Below are 20,537 nucleotides of genomic sequence, written 5' to 3'. Positions count from 1 at the left end.
TCAGTACCTAAAATGGGTTTGACATTTTTGGAGTGAAAGAGAAATTAAGAATTGAAATACAAAAATGTAATTTTTGAAAACTAAAAACTAAATGACAATTTTTTGTTTTTTGTTTTATTATTTATTTTTACAAATGTTTTAAAATTCAAGTCATTAAAAAATAAATTGGTTTTCATTTTTTTTAATTTGGTTAATTAAGGATTAAAATGTGCTATTGAATTAAACAAAAAAAAAAAAAAAAAAAACTAAAAAATTAAATTTGAAGAGATTATAATTAAAAAGAAAAAAAAGTTATATTTTGAAACACAAAAAATATTAAAATAATGATACCAAATGTCAACAAGGGAGAGTTCCAACTAAAAAGTTCATGGATGTCCAATATCCAATGTATTTTTTCTTTTTTTAATTTCAAACGTAAATAATATATTATATAGTTTTAACAAAATATATACATAATATAATCAAATATATGCTTCACTTGACTTAAGATATGATAGTGGAGTGGTTGAAGGAAGTGGTCAAATAGTTCCAAAGCATATTATATGGAATTTTGAATCATTTCCTTAAAGTGCCCTTATGTGAAAATTTCTCCCTATACTATATTTTATAATTTTATATGAGTTTAATATGAAAATCCTTGTAATAAATTCTCTCCGCTCTCACTTGTTTAGAGGAGAAATTTCTCGCTCTTGTTTAAATGGAGTTTTTCTAACCCTTTTTGGAGTGAGTTCCTGCAGACTAAATAGACATCTATATAGAAATAGACATCTATATAGAAAATGTATCTATTGCTCCAGTCCACCGATCTCCTACTCACCCACTCAAGCATTTCAAAGACTTCTTTTAAGAGAGAACGTGAGATCTTACATTGGTGGAGGAGAAAACATTCTTTATAAGGGTGTGGAAAACTCTCTTCTTAGCGCATTTTAAAAACCTTGGGGGAAGCTTAGAAGGGAACATCCAAAGAGGACAATAAGCTTTACCTTCTGCTAGCAGATATTGTCCTCTTTGGGTTTTCATCAAGTTTTTTAAAACCCATCTAGTGGGAAGAGGTTTCCACACCCTTATAAAGAATGATTATTTGCCCTTTCCAACTGATATGGGATCCCACATAAACTTTCAAACATAACAAAACTAGTACGTTCAAGCTCAAAATCTAACCAGTAATCCGATCATGGAGCTCAGCAACTAGAGAGTGAGCATCCTACCCATCATATCCAGTCCATCACCGTCTTCATCTTCCTCAACACCTTCAATTTCGTGAAGCTACGCATGATCGAGTCATCAACTAAGAACTCAGTGACCACATCCCAAACACGTCAAGAGTGAGTTCAACAGTTTAACAGAGCCAACATTTAGATCTTGACAATGTGGGCTCTTATTCCACTGGTAAGAACAATCAAGGACCTAATCCTCACCACGCCAGTTTCAATAGGCTGATGGCCAAAGAGACCCATCTATCCATCACGTTTGAGGAATTTCACCTGCACATTCTTCAAATTTAAAAGCTAAAAGCAATATAAATCCAGATATCAAGAAGGTGGCAGCCAGCAAACCTGAAACACAATTAAGAAAATTAGTTGAAGAACAAAATGAAAAAGGAAGAACAGCTTGAACAAGAACAAGTTATCCTAATGCGCATTATTGTTTATCTTTTATAGCATTTGATAGATATGCTATGCTGAAGAGCAATCAGTAAGATCTTTGGTATATGGATCACAAAATTGTCCATTAATGGTATGTAAATGCCAATCATCCAAAAATTATTGGTAGACAGGGAACTCCAGAAGTCCCAAAATTTATTGTCCAGCACAGTAAAATGTGACACTTAATAGATTAAGCCTCTTCAGAGCACCACTCTCGAGCGTTTTGAAACATCCGCAACCATGGGCTAGGACCTTCTTTGCTCACATTCCACTGCTTGGGATACCAAGGGAACTGCCACATCAAGAAGCAACGTTCTGGGTGAGGCATCATAGCAAGGTGCCTACCGTCTGGAGAACAAATTGCTGCAACTCCCAGAGGAGATCCATTTAGATTGAAAGGGTAAACTTCCGTTGGCTTCCCATCATCATCACAGTATCTTAATGGAGCCAAGTCCGAGTGGAGAAGACGGTCCAGAACGCCATCGTCTGGGAAGTATGCTCGCCCCTCACCATGGGCAGACCACACACCCAAAGTGCTGCCTTCCATTCCCTTAAACATTATAGCAGGTGAATCCTTTATGGTCACACTTGTGAAACGACACTCAAAGCGTCCCGATTCATTATGGATGAACCTTGGTTGTGATGGATCCCCACCGACACCATGTACACCGCCGACTTGAGGGCCTGGTACCCACCCTAAAAGAGCCATGAGCTGACACCCATTGCAAACTCCAAGGCTGAAAGTATCGGGTCGTTTATAGAACTCTTGAAATTGATTCAGTAAGGGCTGGTTGAATCGGATTGAAGCAGACCAACCTTTTGCAGAGTCGAGCACATCTGCATAACTAAAACCTCCAACAAAAACTATTCCACGGAACTGCTGTAGAGTGATTTTTCCATTCAAGAGATCGGACATTGTTACGTCCCACGGTTCAAAACCAGCTGCGTAAAATGCAGCAGACATTTCCCGGTCTCCATTGCTACCTTCCTCCCGAATTACCGCTATCTTGGGTTTACGAGTTGAAGACAAAAACTTCTCATCTGTAGAGGAAGGAACAAAAGACAATTCCCACAAAGGTTCCCGCCTAGCTTTCAATCCCTCCTTTTCTGATTCTACACAAGATGCCAATCTTTGCAATTTTTCCAGCTCAAAACTAGTTTCCTCCCATATATCTCTAAGTACAGAAGTTTCCTCATTCAAATGACACATACCATCGACCTTGACTTCAACGGTCGGAGTAACAGTTACTTGTCCAATGATATCAGCAGTAACGCCTGCAGTAGTTAACTCGGTCATTACGACATCCAAATTCTCCCTGCTTACCTCAAGTACAAGTCCTAGCTCTTCTGCATAGAGCGTTTGGAGCAAACTCTTCCCACGTGATGCCAAGTCCAAGCTGATGCCACAATTTCCAGCAAATGCCATCTCCAAGACAGAAACCAGCAAGCCACCATCACTGATATCATGACCAGCAGAGATCAACTCTTTAGTAAGGAGGTTTTGAATGCTCTCAAAAACTCTTTTGAAGTAAGGAACATCATCGAGATCGGGACAAACATCTCCAATTTGGTCAAAAGCCTGAGCAAGAGCTGATCCACCTAATCGTCGCTCTCCCCTTCCCAAATCAATGTGAAGAAGAACGCCATTATCCCCTAATTTTAAATCAGGAGTAACTGTTTTTGTTATATCAGGACAAGTAACATAAGCACTAATTACAAGATTTCCAGGAGCCTTAACGACCTCTCCGCCCGCTTGAGCCGCCATTGACAGACTATCTTTACCTCCATCAATAGCTATGCCAAGTTCGATCATAGCCTCCGAAAGAGCCACAGCTGCATCATACATAGCTGCCCCTTCCCCGTCAAGCTTGGCAGCATACATCCAATTTCCACTTGCTTTAACATCAGAAAGACAAGAAACTTTAGCCCAAACAAGATTAGTAAGTGCTTCTCCAACTGCCAATCTAGCCATTGCTTTGGGATCGAGTAGGCCTTTTATCGGTTGTTCCCCAATTGCACATGCACCTCCAGTCAAGCCCGAATAAGTTTGTGCAATAACTGCAACATCTGCAAGAGTAATCTGCAATGGACCTGCAGTTTGTTGCTGAGCCACAAGACCTGTTACACATCTATCTACTTTTGTAGTCAAGAATCGTTTTGAACATACTGATGGAAGCCTCAACACTCTCTTAAGAGAATCTGACACTGTCACTCCAGGAGCAATATCAAGTGGCTCCAAAGCATGAACAACGCGCTGGAATTCAAAGGTTTTCTGAGGCATGTCTCCAAGAACTTTCTCAAGCTCAAGATCCACCGCAGGAGGAGGCGGGGGAAGTCCCTTTGAAGTGCATTTTTGGGTGGCAACACTATCAACTAAAACACAACGACCATGACCACTTATTACGCCAATTACAGCCATTGATAACCTCTCTCTGTCACAAATTGACTGTAACAAGGTCCGACATTCAGGCTTAACTAAAATAGCATCTTGTTCTTGGTATTCTGCACCCCAAATCTCCAACACAGACATTGTATGGTCACCCACAACAATTGCCCGAATATCAATTTCAGCTCCTTTCGGATATATAATTTCCTTCACAACATTACAATTCCCACCAGCTCCTTGATCATGAATACTAATAATTGGGTTATTTTCCCCCATTTCAACACAAGCACGAACAACACGATAAAGTTTTTGTGCCATCTCAGCGTCTCCACGCTGCACAGCATTAAAATCAAGTTCTGCATCATTCTGACCACTAACCATGCTTGATGCAGCCCCACCTCCCATACCAATGCGATAAGCAGGGCCTCCAATTTTCACAACCAACATTCCAATATCAGGCTCTTCCTTTGAGATGTGAATATGATCAATTTGCCCAATTGCTCCACTAAACATAATTGGCTTCAACCACTCTCGTCTTTCGCCACTTGGCAGTCTCATTCCAAATGTTCTAGTATATCCTTGAATCAGTGGCTCCCCAAATTTATTGCCGTAGTCAGATGCACCATTACTTGCATCAATCAAGATCTTCAAAGGCGAAGCCAAGTTTGGTGGGTAGGCAAAAGATGAATCTTCCCATGGAGCAAAAGACCCCTCCATATTGAGATTTCCTACACAATAACCAGCTGTAGATGCCACAACAAAAGACCCCTTCCCAGTCGCATGAGTATCCCTTATTCGACCTCCTACACCAGTCTCTGCACCAGGATAGGGAGCCACTGCGCATGGAAAATTATGGGTCTCGGCTGTAAATAAAATATCAAGATCACGGCTACTTTCTTCTAAAGGGCTCGTCGAACCAGGATGAACAGGTCGCAACTGATTAGCCAAGAATCCCCGAATTGCACTGGAATTATCCTTAAATCCAATCACAGAATTGTTAGGATTTGCCTTCAAGGTGCTCTTCACAATCTGCATAAGCGTTCGGCTCATGGGCTTTCCATCTATAACAAGCTTTCCAGTAAAAAACCAATGTCTGCTGTGCTCACTGTTGGATTGAGCAATATCAAATAACTCCACGGTTGTTGGATTTCGCTTTATTTCCTCGCTGAAAAGTTTGGTGTAGTATTGAAGATCTTGTTCATCAAATGCTAATCCCATCTCCTGATTAATCTCCTCCAGTGCCTTCCGGCCATGTTCTATAACAGGCACAAAGCGAAACTCTTCGGGTATCACACTAGTCTCAAACGATTTAAGCCTCCGAACATAAACACATTCAGTCATCCGATCATGAACCATTGCAGAAAACTCATTAATTTGATTTTCTTCTAATGCACCTTTACTATACAACAAATACCTCCTGGAACGTTCCATACGCGTCACCTCTGTTAATCCACATGCTTGGCAGATAGACACGGCATTAGAGGACCAGGCCGTGGTGAAGGACAAACGGGGTCCAACCTCAATTATAACAGAATCTAGTCCTTGCCGCTGCTTCTTCTCAAGAAAGCTCTCAGTTCCCAAATTGTCAGGCTCATAAGTTTCCTGAAGAAGCCATCTAAGCACAGACACCTTTTCATTTGAAATCTCAGATTGAATCCCAATGTTGAAACACTGCTCAGTTTCCAAACCAACAATCTGATTCGAAATCTTTGCTTGGACGGACTTGAGAAGCTCAGAAGTGGCACTTTCCTGAATCAAAGGATCCCGGAAGAAATGAATAACCTCAGCAGTGGGCTTCTCAACCAAGCTTGACGCCCCATCTACTCGGCTGGCCACGACCTTACAATCCACAGCTCTGGCTTTGCTCGATGCACGACATCTCAAAGGAACATACCTTCTGCTTGAGTTAACCGATCCCACAGCTGAACTACCCAGCATTCCCCACAACCCACGCCGTTTACAGTGAGAATAGCTTTGCAAAAACAAATTCTGCCTACGCCCACCCTGTCAAAAGCGGAGAGGTGTTCATAAGCAAAGTGAATATGAGACAAACAACCATTGTTTACCATCCGAAAACCAAATTTAAGTTCTCAAATTCCATTATGAAATTCCTCAGAAAGCCAAAACAACAATCAAAGAAAACAAAACATACATGGAGGAACTCAGCAGCAGTAATCTCCCCGGCAGTAGCCATTTAGCAAGCCCGCAAGAACAACTCCGCTTGTAAACAACAAATGATCGGCTATTCCTTTCTCTAACAAAAGAAATGGAGACACAATTTACATGAATATGGTAACGAAGACGGAATCAATCAAATCGTTTCAAAAGGAAAAGTCATAACGCTTAAGCTTGAGCTACTTACCGCGGAACGGCGCCGGAGAAGCTTCTTAAAGGGTTTTTGATTAGCGACGGCGACAGAGGGGACTGAAGAAGAGCGAAGGGATTCTCTGAGCACAAATCGTAGTGGGTGCTCTCTGATATTTTTTTTTTCGTTTGTGATTTCAAGAACAAGTGGGCTTCTCTCTCTGTTTTTAATTGTTTTTTTTTTCCTTAAATTGGCTAGGTTTTACAGATCATTTCTAATTAGATTTCGAGACAGAAAATTTTGGAAAATTAACAATATGTTTTTTAAATATATTTTTTTTCCAACAATTTTTCGTAAAAGTATTGCACTCTTTTTAATGATTCCGTTCCTCTTTAATTATTTTTGGTTATCTTTTTTGTATGCTAAAAAAAAAAAAAAAAGAAATTAGGGTTCATACCTATATATGTAAATTATTAAGGCATTTTCTTATGCTATGAACATCATTATCAGTAATTAAAAAGTTTAAATAAACATTTATTTAATTAATCAAAATAAATATTAATTAACAAATTTAAGTCGTCTACTTTCCATCAAACTTAAATAAATGGACGATGGGAAAAAGAAAATCAGAAAAGCGCGCCGAAATTGTTGATCGGCAGCGAAGGAAGATGAGATCAAGAAACCACTGTGTTTAGTCATGCTTTTTTGGCTTTGGGAGAAATGATGGGATTCTGCATTGCTTAAACGTTCGATGGCGAGGATTTGGGAGAGTATCAGTGTTGGATGTGATTTAAGCTGCAGAAAAATCGTCGTGTCGGAGATATTCGATTCATCAATTCACAAGTGTTTAAAGGAAGTTTGGCTCAATTGAATTAGGGCTTTCACTCAGAGACAGCTAACATTCGGTTCATAGAATTAATTTGGGAGGAGAATCATCGTTGATCGTTGTAGAGTTCGCTGGAAAATCGGGTAAGTTTAGAATCTTTTTATATATTTCTCAGTTTTCGACCGATTGACGACCTTTTGAACCTCAAATTTCCTTCATGGTTAATAGTGATTGAATTTCCTAAAAGTTATTGGGAGAAATCGATCGTTACGCTGCCAGAAAAGGATCGTCAAAGAGAAAACACATAAATGGAAGCTCTGAAATCAAATGAAATTCCACGCATCTGGAGGTTGGAGAATCAGTTCGTCTGAGTAACTGATGGAGTATCCCTTCTCAAAATTTTCGAGGTGATTCCAACCGCACTAATATTTATTATGAATTTAGAACCTAATTAGTAGATTTTGAGAAATTTGAAGGAAGGATAAACATTAATTTCGCAAGAACCAAGCTTTAATTGAGGTAAGTAGTAGTTAATTGGAACATTTATCTAAGTTTTGCCTTGTATTGACTCGAATATGACTTGTTAACGATGGTTGCGGATGAAATATGATTGAGATGATTGATTAGTTAATCTTGAATAGTGAACCATCTGAACAGCCAATGTTTGCATTTGTATCAGTTGAGTTGGATGATATAGGGTCGTGCCTTGGATGCATATGATATGTAATGCCATCAGGTTATTATGTGGGAACTGTTAGGAGGTTCTCCAACTATCATCTACAATGAACATGTCTCGATTGACAGGGTCTACATAGTATTAGAGTAGTTGGCATGCTTGAGGGCGCTCCTTCACGATTATGACTATGTGAGGACTGCTAAAGAGTCATCAACTAATCTTTAGTAGGAACTTGATGACCGAGTTCGTATACATCCAAAGTTGGAACAGTTAGGAGGTTACATCTCAAATGTATGTGCGTTTTAAAACGATGATTAAGAATAGTAGAGAGCATAGCTAGATTATAAATTTTAAACTAACAAACAACGAAATAAAGGTTCATAGATACAAACTCCATTAAGAACAGAACACAGCCAAACACAAAACCAAGAAAACCAAAAAGGAGAAAAACAGAACAAACAAAGACCCAAGAAAGAAAGGAAAAACCACAAGCCAAGCACCAAGCCAGCCAAAGAGAAGCAAATCACCAAAGCCAACCAGCAACGCCAAAAACCTCCAGAAACGACCTTCGGTTACCAAGGCCACCAGGTTACATATTAAATAAGGAGAATTCGGAACTTAATGACCTTCAGCATCCACATAGAGAAATGGTGAGTCCTCCAATTTCTGGATACTCCCATCCACTCCACAAACTTGGATTATAAATTTGAAACCTGAGATGCTGGAAGGAACTGCAAGGCTAGAAACATAAAATGCTTCTACATGTGCCACCCCAAGATATTCCGGGACATTTTGTAACTTGAGGCGATTATCGCCTTTCTTGACTACTTGCATGACATAAACATTGTAGCGTTCAAATACCATGTCACTACTGCTATCTTTCAACTCCCAAACGATCTTAATATCAAGGGTCTTTTCTCCCTCTGGACTTGAACTCCATTTAATATACTCACTTTTAACTAGCCATGAACTATAGGGAGGAAAAACAGGATTCTCGACAGATCGTATAATGATATTACCGAGCACAGCGAAGTAATTAGACGATGAATCAGAAACTAGTGCACTATTTTCCCCAACCATTCCAGTTTCAGGGCTTGATCTGTAGCAGACAGTATTTATATTTGTTAGTTTGTATCCATCCATTTGAATTCTGCCCATTTTAACTAGCCAATCAGGGGAAAGTCCAAGCACTTCAAGTGGAGTTGTCTCAATCACTTCAGAGAAATCATTCGAGAATTTCTTTTCAATGCTGGAGACAAGTAATAACTCTCTCTTATTTGTGCTAGATAAGAACTCCAACGAAAGGCCTAGTTGAGAATCCCCACTTGACTTCGACTGCAAAAATTAAGTCATGGACAAAGGTTGAACTAAATGTAATAAGAATCTTGTTATTTATAGACCCCTTCAACGCAAAAAGAGTTCACTTACAGAATACATGACTACTAAAGGATCTTCCCCCAAAACAACCTCTCCTTGAAAGAGTTTTATTTTAGTGTGGCAATTTGGCTCGAGAGTCCCTTTGAATGCAATGCTTCCTCCTCCATTGAAGACTTCCTCAAAACTAGCAAATCCGTGAATTCAAACGAAGGAAACTTTTAAGTACAAATTCAAACAAACAAATGAAAGGTTTGAAGAAAGCAATGGTTGAGAAAATGTTTAATTCAAAGAAAATAGATACAAGTACTTCTACTTACTCTGAATAAGCTTGGACAGGATGTGAAGTTGAAGGCTCAGTTACCTCAAGTATGGGCTGCAAGAAGTTACACATGCTGAGGAAGGAGAATTCTAAAACAGTAACAAACAGGCATCCTCTAATGGCTTAAGGGGCAGAAACTTCGATACAAGCCAGCAATAAAACTATTTAGTGAATCCTACAGATATATTGTTTACCTGGAAGCTTTGACTGGACAGATTGTTCCATGAAGCATCTGATATTTTTACTCCATTGATAGAAACTTGATAACCATGACCCTGGAAACGTGGAAAGAGACAGACTTTGACTGAACAATAATATTGAGTAGACAAACTTTTGGAGTGCTCAAGCACCTGTTTAAGGAACGGATGCTTGGCAGAGTTCTAACCTGATCAAAATTTGAGTAGAATGGTAGTAGTTTTGGGTAACTTCGCACTATTTCCCATGATTTCTTCACAAGATTCCACCATCTGTTAAAGTTCATAGTAGACAAGATCGAACCCCATTAAACATTTAGGAAGATGATAAATGCTGACTCTCCTAACAGCTCAAGATACAAAAGACATTCATGATCATATCATTGCAATGTAGCAATGTGCGGGGTGGGAGGATTCAAACATCTGATGGTATATCCCGAAGTTGGCTATGATATTCTGAAGTTAGGTCTTAAAAATCATGAGAAAATCAATTAGTATACTTACTTATTTTGAGCAGTCTGAAAATCTGTTTCCTGGGGGTGCTCATACACCCATCCAGGAGCAAATATAGCAACCGACACATCGTCCTTTCTCAGAACATCCAGCGCAACGTTCGTCTGGTGTTTAAGAAAACTTTTATTGAAAAATTGATTCTACCAACTCTTGGCTTGGGATAATCATTGAACTCAATATAATACAAAAACAAGTAACACAACACTATTTTGTAGGCTTACATCCCATCCTCCACCACCAAAGGTACCCCTCCCAAAAACATCAATGCCCATGTACACATCATGCTGTCTCTCCCCAGCAGCAGCAGCAGAACTTTTAGGAGTATCCTCCTAAGATCACAAATAAAAATTTTCAACATGTTCTTATTAGTAACGAAAGGAAATTTGTTTCTTTCTTACTTTCCAACCATAGTTTACAAATATTCCATCGGAGATATCAAAGAAAGGCTTGTTTTTCTCATTCAATTCATTTTGCCAACGAAGCCTACCATCCACAGTTACACTGTCATACCTGTCCGTAAGTAAGCAGCAGTTAATAGAGTCCATAAGCTCAAAATACGAATAACTAAGCCTGTAACATAGCCCAGGACTAACCATATAACTAAGGACCCAGGTAGCTTAGAATGCATAGACTGGGTTAAATAACTCACAAATTCTTTCAAATGAAGAACTTGCTGAGAGTTCATAGAGATTTCCATATTCATCTGCATAAACACACTCAAAACTTAAGAAAAATCATTAAAGGAGAAGAGAAAGAAGAAATATTTACACCCTAATAAGCTATAGGATTCATATGAACCATTCGATGAAAACACCATAAGCAAAGCAATACCAGCCATCCATCAAATCCCAATGCAACAGCAAGCTCAGTTAAGCGCCCTGCATACATTTCAGCAGAATCCTTGGATGCAAGCAAGGTATCCCGAACATCTTTGCCCCCTCCTTCCACAATGAAAGTCCCCAGCACCTATGGATTTGATACCACTATTAATTTGTATGTCATGATGCCTATAGCAACCCCCTTTAGTAACTTGCCCTTGCCCTTGTTCACAAATAGCTATATACATAGCCGACTGGACACATCTGTCTTAGTTCAATCATTTTCAAATTTTCATCTATGTTTTATTTGCTTGTTCTTTATTTGATTCATTTGCATATGATGTCAAATGACTGATTGAAATTCTGATTAGTGATAATGCATGATTTACTAGTAAAATTCTTAGGGAAGTTACCCAAAACCAACGTGTATAAAATTCTCAAGGATATGTAGGGCCAAAGTTATTTTAAAATGGTTAAAAATTATTTTTGTCATATTCAAAATCACTCTAGAATATGTTTTTATTCATTCAAAATTAGAGATGTTCATTTAATCGGCGGAGAATAGAAGAGGGAGTTCAGAGAGATTTCTCCCCGTTTGGATTACACTCTCCAGTTGTTCCCACCTCCAACCCCACCGTACCTCACTTTTTATATATAAATATTTAGTGTGTACGACTATGTTGTAAAGTTTGTAAAAATTATATTAACATTATATTATATATTTGTTTATGAAATATTATTAGATTTATTATGATGTTTTAAATCTTTTAATAGAATTTATATCGAAAAATAGAAATTAATCATTTAAAAGTTGTGTGAGACAAATATTTTTTTAAAAAAAGTATTAAAAATAGAAAAATTCCCGAGGGGACTGGACTTGATCCCTGAAATTCTCCATGGTTAATCATCGTTTCAATACGTGCAAAAATAAATAGAAAATTTCAGAGGATAAGAATTGACGTAGGAGGCGAAAATATTGCTTTGAAAAGGGTAAATTGATTTTATATCATCAAAGATCTATTTCTCGAACATGTTAGTAAAACCACTAAATGAACCGAGTAGGTAGGTACCTTGACACCGTGCCTGTGAGCAGTATTTGTCCAAATAGGAGGTGGAAGGGTGACCAAATCATGGGAGAAGTACACAAAAACATCGATCAAATACCAATGCCATATTGCATAAGCATCTGGGTTAGTGCCTCCCTGAACCCATTTATCGTCTAGATATCCACCAGCCATATCATGGCACACAAGCATCCTGCGCCTGCTGGGCAACGAAGCAGGCGGAAGAGCAACAGTGGATACATTAAAAGGGTAGTGAAATGATTTGAAATAGGCCCGCGACTCCAACTCCTCGAGTGTTTTGATAGGGTAAGCAATCGGAATAGACGGCTCCGTTGGGTCAAATGGAACAACCTCCGACATTGTTGCCACACCGCACACCTCTGCTGCTTTCTGCAGCATCAGGTTTGATATCTATATATACATATATCCTTCCTTGTTGCATTTTGTTTTTGTTGTTTTTCCATTCTTTCTTTCCCCTTTCATTTGTTGTCTTCTTCTTTCTTTCTTTCTTTCTTTCTTTCTTTGTGTTTGCCTTTCATTATTTTCTTCTTCTTTTCTTTCTTTCTTCCTCTTCTATTCATTTCGATTCTTTTCTTCCTGCGTCGGTTTGAGATCAAATCCAACTGACTGTTACTGTGATCAATTGGTATTCTATCCTGAAATCGATGATCTTTGACGCCACACCATCCGAAATCAAATCAGATCAAATCAAATTGAGAAAACTTACAAAAACATTGACAAACTATTGAAAAAGTAAAATAAAATAAATACTACAACTCGATCTTTGATTGAAAATAAATCGAAATATTTGTTCAATTCAACTAAATTTTTTATATCTAGTTGTAAAATATAAGCCTAGTTAATTGCATATGATCATTTGTTCATTTATTTTTAATGCAAATTAAATAAAATTATGAAATAAAGAAATTTGATGAAAGAAAAGAGAATAGTTTTACTGAACCCTTTAAATAACAAATTATATTATTTTTGTTTGAGTTATATTCAAACAAATTATATTAATTACAAATATGCTTTCTTTTATTCTAGTCCAACCCAACATTTATGGTTTGAATGGAGTATTCTAGATTGGTCCGTTTATGTACCTAAAAGGAACACCTATCAAAAATTTTGAACTATTTGTTTAAATAACCTTTTTATAGTATGTTATTTATTCTCGTGTTTTCGGTCCTTTTTTCTAATGTGTTTCTCCCTCATCGCTCCTATATCGTCACTCAACAACGACTTCCAATGGAACCCTCTTTCTGATACGGATCAACAACGTGAGGGAAAAAATAGGGAGTGAGAAGGAAAAATATTTAGTAAGATATTGAGAACGAAAAGCAAGAAGTTAATTTCATCCGTCCTTATGTTCTTAGAACAAAATTTAAAGTTTAAGAGTAATAACAAAACTTTTCAAAATCTACCATAATTGAAATCTACCCGAATATTTTGTATAATTTAACCGAGAAAAAAGAACCAGAAAACTGTTTTCAGAACACTTTCAAACCATCTCCAAAGATTTGCGTAGAAAGGAGGACCACGTGAACCTGCAAGTGAGAGAAGGGATGAAAAACGCTCAAGATGTATCATTATTAGAGTTCCTGCCTTTATTTCTCTACAAATATCCAGGTTTATTGCCATTGTTTGGTAATAAAGAAATACATTATTCTTTCTCCTAAAATGGAGAAAGTCAATGTAAATAAGCATATTACTTCGTAACTCACTGACCTTCCACATCCAAATACAGAAATGGAGAGTCCTCCAACCTCTGGCTGCTCCCATCCACTCCACAAACTTGGATCATAAATTTGAGACCTGAGGTGCTGGAAGGAACTGCAAGGTTAGAAACATAAAAAGCTTCCACATGAGTCGCCCCAAGATACTCTGGAACATTATGTAGTTCTCCAAGACTGTTTTCGCCTTTTTCGCCTTTTTCGCCTACTTTTATCACATAGATATTGTAATGTTCATACACAGTATGGCTTCTGCTGTCTTTCAACTTCCAAATGATCTTAATGTCAAGGTTCCTTGTTCCCTCTGGACTTGGAGTCCATTTAATATATTGACCTTCAACTAGCCATGAATTATAGGGAGGGAGACCGGGTTCCTCATGAGATCGTAAAGTGATATTACCAAGCATTGCAAAGTATTCAGATGATGAATTGCCATCTGGTGTATTATTTTTATCAACCAGTCCAGATTTGTGGCTTGGTTCATCATTTTCATGGCTTGATCTGTAGCATAAAATATTTATATTTGTCAGTTTGTATCCATTCATTTGAATGCTGCCCACCTGAACGAACCAGTCAGGAGAAAGTCCAGGCAATTCCAGTGTAGTTGTTTCAATAACTTCAGAAAAATCATTTGAGAATTTCTTTATAGTGCTGGGGGCAAGTAGTAGCTTTCTCTTATTTGTGCTAGAAAGAAACTCCAACGAAAGGCCTAGTTGAGAATCCCCGTTTGTTTTTGACTGCAAAAGTTAGGTCGTGGACCAAGGTTGAACTAAATGTATAAGGAATCCTGTTATATCTAGAACTTCAATGCAGAAAGAGTTCACTTACAGAATACATGAATTTCAAAGGAAGTTCGTCCAAAACAAGCTCTCCTTGAAAGAGTTGTATTTCGGTGTAGCAATTTCGCTCGAGAGTCCCTTCCAATGCAATGCTTCCTCCCCCATTGTAGGCTTCCTTAAAACTAGAAAATCCATGAATTCAAAATCAAAGGGAACTTTCAGTTCAAATTTATAGTTAAAACAAAATAAAGAATTATAGAATATGAAGGGTTGAAGTAAATGGCTCTCAGGGACAATAAATATACCATCCCTCCATATTTTGCAAGTTATTAGGTCCCAATGAGACCAAATATTTGAAATATGAGAAAGATGAAGTTGTAAGCAACACAAAAAATAAAGCAAAGATTAAGAAAATGTTGAACTCAAAGACGTGAAAAGAAAAGGAAAATGCTTCAAAGAGCACTCTAATATTATAGCTTTTATGGTTCATGAATGAACTGTGGACGAGGAGGGATTCGAACCCCCGACACCATGGTTCGTAGCCACGTGCTCTAATCCTCTAAGCTACAGACCCCACCCCATCTCCACTAGATCTATTCCTGGGGGTACCCTAAAAAAAGGAACATTTTCTTGCCCCAGCCATTTTAGTACTATAAAAATCAATAGTACTAAAATGTACATGTCACCAGATATCCCAATGTCACCAGATATCCCATTGAAAAGAGAATGAATGTGAGTTGCAACTTACTTTAAATAAGCTCGAATAGAATGTGAAGTTGAAGCATCAGTCACCTCAAGTATAGGCTGCAAGAAGTTATAAATGCTGAGAAAGGATAACTCCAAAATGGTAAGGAAATTAACGGTACCCTTTTAATGCTTAGTAATAGTGGCAGAAACTTCTAACAAGCGAGAGATAAAAGTATTCAAAGCATGTAGAAAAGGATTAAAGAAAGGCAAAATTTTCAATATCCAATAGATAGATTATATACCTGGAACCCTTGACTGGACAGGTTGTTCCACTTAGCATCTGATATTTGTTCTCCATCTATGGAAACATGATAACCATGACCCTGTAAATGTGGAAAGAGAGAATTTTGACTGAACAAAAAATATTTATCATCTAACGAGTAACAAGAGACCAATTTTCATGCACGAGACCATTTGTGTTGTCCGATTAATAACATTTGACAAGATGCCGATGATATATTCAACTATTTTATGCTGATTTATAACATTTTGGATTTCGATAGAAAGTAGATGGACTTATTGGATTTCAACAATGCTCATGTGAAATTTTATATCAACAAAATATTTTCAGCGGTGGGTTGGAGATACGAGAGAAATTATCCATGAAGAATCTGAAATCTATTCGTTAGGATTTTTTGCAAGTTTGAGGATGAAAGCAGATTAATAGACTTAATCTCACTACCAAGACATCTAACCTTAAGGTCAATGCATTCCACTTCCACGCACTACATACTAGACAAATTAACAAACTTTTGGAACGTTCAAGCACTTGTTCAAGGAACACAGACTGGCATACTTCTAACCTGATCAAAATTCGAGTAGAATGGTAGTAGTTTTGGGTAGCTTTGCACTATTCCCCATGATTTCTTCACAAGATTCCACCATCTGTGTTCAAAGTAGACAAGATTGAACCTCATTAAGCATTTAGGAAATGATCGATGGTCACTCTACACACAGCTCGTGATACGAAAGACATCCATGATCGTAAAATCAGCAAATATACACTCAGAATAATTGTAAGGCAGCAAGACCTTATCGAAAATATAAGAGTAATTGAAATCATCAAAAGCAGACTAAATATCAAAGTCAAGTTACAATTAATGAAATTAACCAGCAAAACAGATTTTTGAGGATAATACAGACGAGGATTATATTCTTTCCTCAGATCAGAGTTGACTATGCCCAAACTTTTATGATATTCAGCAGTTGTTCATCAGGTAATCAATTAATTCAAGGAATAAAAAAAAAGTGGATTGTGGTAGAAATAGAATAGCATGTCATGATCCCATAAAAAAAAATTAATTTCATATCATTAACTTACTTATTTTGAGCAGTCTGAAAATCTGTTTCCTGCTTGTGCTCGTACACCCATCCAGGAGCAAATATGGCTGCCGAAACATCCTCCTTTCTCAGAACATCCAGTGCAACATTTGTCTGATGTGAAGCAGTTTTTTGTTTAAAAATTAATTCTACCAACTCTCGGCTTGTGATAATAATTGAACTCAATATAAAACAATACCAAAACTAGGAACACAGCATTATTTTGCACTTGGAGGTCAAAAGCTATGTGTAAAGGCACAGAATACATGGGCGTATAATCGATCTTACCTATCATATATTCAACTGTGAAAGTGCCCAAATCATGCTAACTATGAAGCTTGTTATAACTATACTACATGCCAATACATGTCAAAGGGTTAGAAGGCTTACATTCCATTCTCCACCACCATAAGTACCTCTCCCAAAAACATCAATGCCCATGTATACATCATACTTTCTCTCTCCAGCAGCAGCAGCAGAACTTTTAGGAGTATCTTCCTAAGATGACAAATGAAAATTTGTCTGTCGTTCTCTTTTCAAAAGGATATAAAATTGAGACATTTCTTATTATTTATGAAAGAAATTTATTTCTTACTTTCCAACCATAGTTTACATATATTCCATCGCATATATCAAAGAAAGGTTTATTTTTCTCATTCAATTGATCTTGCCAGTCAAGTTTACCATCTACGGTTACACTGTCATACCTGTCCATATGTCAGCAGTTAATAGATTCCATAAGCTCAAAATGTGAATAATTAAGCGTGTAACGTATCGCAGGACTTACCATATAACTAAAGACCCCGGTAGCTTAGAATGCATAGACTGAGTTAAATGGCTGACAAATTCTTTCAAATAAGGAATTTGCTGAGAATTCATACTGATTTCCATGTTCATCTGCAATAATAAATTTTGTTTCTATAAGACGACTATAATTAAATTACAAGCATTTCCTTGTAGCCAATCTCATATATGGACAACTATAAAATATTCAAATCTTGATTATGCATGAATATACACAAGCTTGTAAAATCAGATATGGAGAAGAAAAGAAATTTCCCCTTTTTTTAAGAACTGAAGAAGTATGTTGTAAAGAAGAATTTACAACTAATAAACTATGGGATTCATATGGAACATTTGATGAAGTTAAGTAAATGCAGTCCAGGTAGAACAACTTTAGAAGCAATACCAGCCATCCATCAAATCCTAATGCAATAGCAAGCTCAGTTAAGCGCTCCGCATACATTTGAGCAGATTCGTTTGTTGAAAGCAAGGTATCACGAGCAGCCTCTCCCCCTCCTTCCAGAATAAAAGTCCCTAGCACCTATAGTTCAAAACAATTATTAATTTGTAAATACTGAAAAAGCACATGCTTTAGTTATCATGATATCATACCAGCCCTTGTTTATAAACACACCATCCTTCATAAATTAGCTATATACAACACTATGAATTACTGACTAGCTATCGTGCACATTTTACAATTTCAAAATATATATGCATGCATATATATAGTGCAAATGTTACGAGTTTATTTTGCTGATCCCAGTTGAATCAAAAGACTACAGGTAGCATCAAGTTAGGTTTTCTAGAAAAATTGGAAAACATTTAAATTCAAATAGATTTTGTTAATCACATCAATATTCGTAATATTTTAATTACCATGTCGTTATTAATGAAAACAGTGGAAAAATCTTTAAAAATTCCATTACTGTTTTATATGTTCATTCTTCTTTCGACTCATATCGTAAGTGATATGACAAATGGTTCTTAAAAATTCTGATATGTGACTGATAATGCATGCAAGTAATTTTCTTAGGAAATATATAAAAAATCAAGCAAACCATGATAGGCTAATTTCACTATTCAGATTTTAAATAACAATAATAATAGTAAGCAAACAAAGGAGCTTGAACCAGTAAACCCAATTGATGAACTGATTGAGTACCTTGACACCGTGCCTGTGAGCTGTATTCGTCCAACATGGAGGTGGAAGCGTGACCAAATCATGTGAGAAGTACACAAAAACATCGATCAAATACCAATGCCATATTGCATAAGCATCTGGGTTAGTTCCTCCCTGAACCCATTTATCGTCTTTATATCCACCAGCCATATCATGGCACACAAGCATCCTACGCCTGTCAGGCAACGGCACTGGTTGAAGAGCAACCGTGGATCTATTAAATGGGTAGTGAAATGATTTGAAGTAAGCCCTTGACTCAAGATCCTCAAGAGTTTTGATTGGGAAAGCAATAGGAGTAGACGGTTCAGTTGGGTCAAATGGAGGAGGATCCGAACTTGTTGGGACAGAACTCTGCTGGGCCATTGTGAGGAGAAAAAACATGGAGGTAGTTTGCAACTTCAAGCGAATGGTGCTAACAGATAACTAGGTTTCAGATTGCAACCAACACTTGTAGATTTATAAAGGGCCAGAAAAGCCTCGGAAGCGACAAGTAATAAAATAAATAAATAAAGGCGCAGAGTTGACTTCAGAGTCAATAAGCAAACCACGAAGAATTTTATTTCAAGTGGATTCAGTCACAGAGTAACCTAATCAACGAACGTGCAACGATTGCGCGAGAACCTACAAAGAAAATGATGCAGAGTGAACTTTCAATCGCAATCAAATTCAGTAATTGATAAAGAAATACTCAAATCTCCATACGAAGCGGATTCCATGGTCATCTATCCACTCTCCATTACTCTTACTCTCAGTATTCAGAAACGATTCCTGATTTCGAGGATCGGAAGAATTACTCGTTCGATCGGACAGAATCAGCGAAGACCGAAAAAGATTACGCGAATCAAGTGTCATTGATTCCTTTTTTCATTTTTTCCTAGTACTTATTCCCTTGCATAAAAGGAAGAAGATCGCGTGGAAATCGCCTGCATTATGATAATCACTTCTGCGATCGGTTGCAGCCATTGTTGGTACTGCGGGCCTTCAAATGAAAGCAAGCCCCCATTTTTGGCGCCGGCGCTGTTTCCCATCACTTTCTTCTAAGCAGCAAGGAAAGATTCGTGGATAATTGGTATAAAAAAAAAAAAAATGAATGTATTACAATTTTTTTTTTTTATCAATTTCATCCTTTAATTTTATCTTAATTTCAATTTAGCCCTATTATGCTAATTTAAAAATTTTAATTTCATCTTTGTAATTAGGCTTAATTTTATATATTTCAATTTCATAAATTTTTAATGACTTTGTCAATCATATATATTTAATATGCTTAAATTGATAATTTAATTAATATAAAATATATATTTTTTACTAAAATGTCGAAGGTTCGAACCCTTCCTCTCAAATTGCTGTACAAAAAAATATAAATGCACACATACGAATATGTAAGGTTAAGTTATTTTGTTGTATATTGAACAGACAAATGCGACTTTAAAGTATAAAAGTGAAAATCAATATTAATTTAGAAAGAAAATGACAACTTATCGTAAAAAAATTATATTTCGATCGGAAAAGCCTTTAATTTTATTGAAAATTAAAACTTATTATAAAATTAATATACAAAAAAAATAATTAAAAAAACTTATACTAAAATCCAATAGAAAATAAGATATTCCAAGATAGTAAAAATAAGGAAACCTTGAATCACCAATTAATTTAATAATTTGTGTATAAATAATTTTAGTTTTTTAAGTAATTTTATTATAAACATAATTTTTAATTTGTTAATAATTGTTTGTTCATAAATTAATGTTTGAACAATTTTTTTGTGGAAGAATTATTGCATTTTATACGTTTTTTTTACAATTAATTTAATTTTGGTAGAAAAAAGTTGGTAATGTTTTTTAGTTTGGAGCTAAAAGGAGGAGGGC

General features: G+C 36.8%; 3 protein-coding genes and 1 long non-coding RNA gene across 7 annotated transcripts; 1 reads left to right on the top strand and 3 right to left on the bottom strand.

The window, feature by feature from the left end:
* Positions 1 to 1,626: 1,626 nt before the first annotated feature.
* Positions 1,627 to 6,540, bottom strand: LOC111797548 (putative phosphoribosylformylglycinamidine synthase, chloroplastic/mitochondrial). Its single transcript, XM_023680590.2, has 3 exons — positions 6,395 to 6,540; positions 6,185 to 6,286; positions 1,627 to 6,036 (listed from the first exon to the last, which is right to left on the bottom strand). Exons 2-3 carry the CDS (start codon positions 6,224 to 6,226, stop codon positions 1,837 to 1,839), a joined length of 4,242 nt encoding a protein of 1,413 aa, XP_023536358.2. The 5' UTR covers positions 6,227 to 6,286; positions 6,395 to 6,540; the 3' UTR covers positions 1,627 to 1,836.
* Positions 6,541 to 6,725: 185 nt separating this feature from the next.
* Positions 6,726 to 7,794, top strand: LOC111797604 (uncharacterized). The gene is made up of 2 exons (XR_002815561.2): positions 6,726 to 7,306; positions 7,392 to 7,794. It is a non-coding gene; the product is annotated as an uncharacterized LOC111797604 (long non-coding RNA).
* Positions 7,795 to 8,153: 359 nt separating this feature from the next.
* Positions 8,154 to 12,575, bottom strand: LOC111797579 (cytosolic endo-beta-N-acetylglucosaminidase 1). The gene is made up of 11 exons (XM_023680628.2): positions 12,131 to 12,575; positions 11,074 to 11,208; positions 10,836 to 10,945; positions 10,641 to 10,752; positions 10,464 to 10,571; positions 10,234 to 10,346; positions 9,921 to 10,002; positions 9,730 to 9,810; positions 9,534 to 9,589; positions 9,268 to 9,400; positions 8,154 to 9,174 (listed from the first exon to the last, which is right to left on the bottom strand). The coding sequence occupies exons 1-11, from the start codon at positions 12,521 to 12,523 to the stop codon at positions 8,458 to 8,460; spliced, it is 2,040 nt and encodes a 679-aa protein (XP_023536396.2). The 5' UTR covers positions 12,524 to 12,575; the 3' UTR covers positions 8,154 to 8,457.
* An 876-nt stretch (positions 12,576 to 13,451) lies between these two features.
* Positions 13,452 to 19,722, bottom strand: LOC111797556 (cytosolic endo-beta-N-acetylglucosaminidase 1). 4 transcript variants are annotated; one of them, XM_023680610.2, is made up of 13 exons: positions 19,372 to 19,722; positions 18,652 to 19,290; positions 17,893 to 18,027; positions 17,491 to 17,600; positions 17,299 to 17,410; positions 17,094 to 17,201; positions 16,705 to 16,817; positions 16,187 to 16,268; positions 15,626 to 15,706; positions 15,385 to 15,440; positions 14,686 to 14,818; positions 13,853 to 14,594; positions 13,452 to 13,671 (listed from the first exon to the last, which is right to left on the bottom strand). In XM_023680610.2, the coding sequence occupies exons 2-13, from the start codon at positions 19,048 to 19,050 to the stop codon at positions 13,583 to 13,585; spliced, it is 2,160 nt and encodes a 719-aa protein (XP_023536378.2). In that variant the 5' UTR covers positions 19,051 to 19,290; positions 19,372 to 19,722; the 3' UTR covers positions 13,452 to 13,582. The 4 variants fall into 4 exon arrangements, with proteins under 4 accessions (XP_023536378.2, XP_023536370.2, XP_086981072.1 ...); XM_023680602.2 differs by having other exon boundaries at positions 19,416 to 19,722; XM_087124946.1 differs by having other exon boundaries at positions 18,652 to 19,722.
* Between the last annotated feature and the right edge of the window lie 815 nt (positions 19,723 to 20,537).

The sequence above is a fragment of the Cucurbita pepo genome, chromosome 1 (genome assembly GCF_057944985.1).
Source record: "Cucurbita pepo subsp. pepo isolate OVF chromosome 1, ASM5794498v1, whole genome shotgun sequence".
NCBI lineage: Eukaryota > Viridiplantae > Streptophyta > Magnoliopsida > Cucurbitales > Cucurbitaceae > Cucurbita > Cucurbita pepo.
The sequence above is the reverse complement of the archived record's forward strand: the minus strand, read 5'-3'. Positions and strand labels throughout refer to the sequence as shown.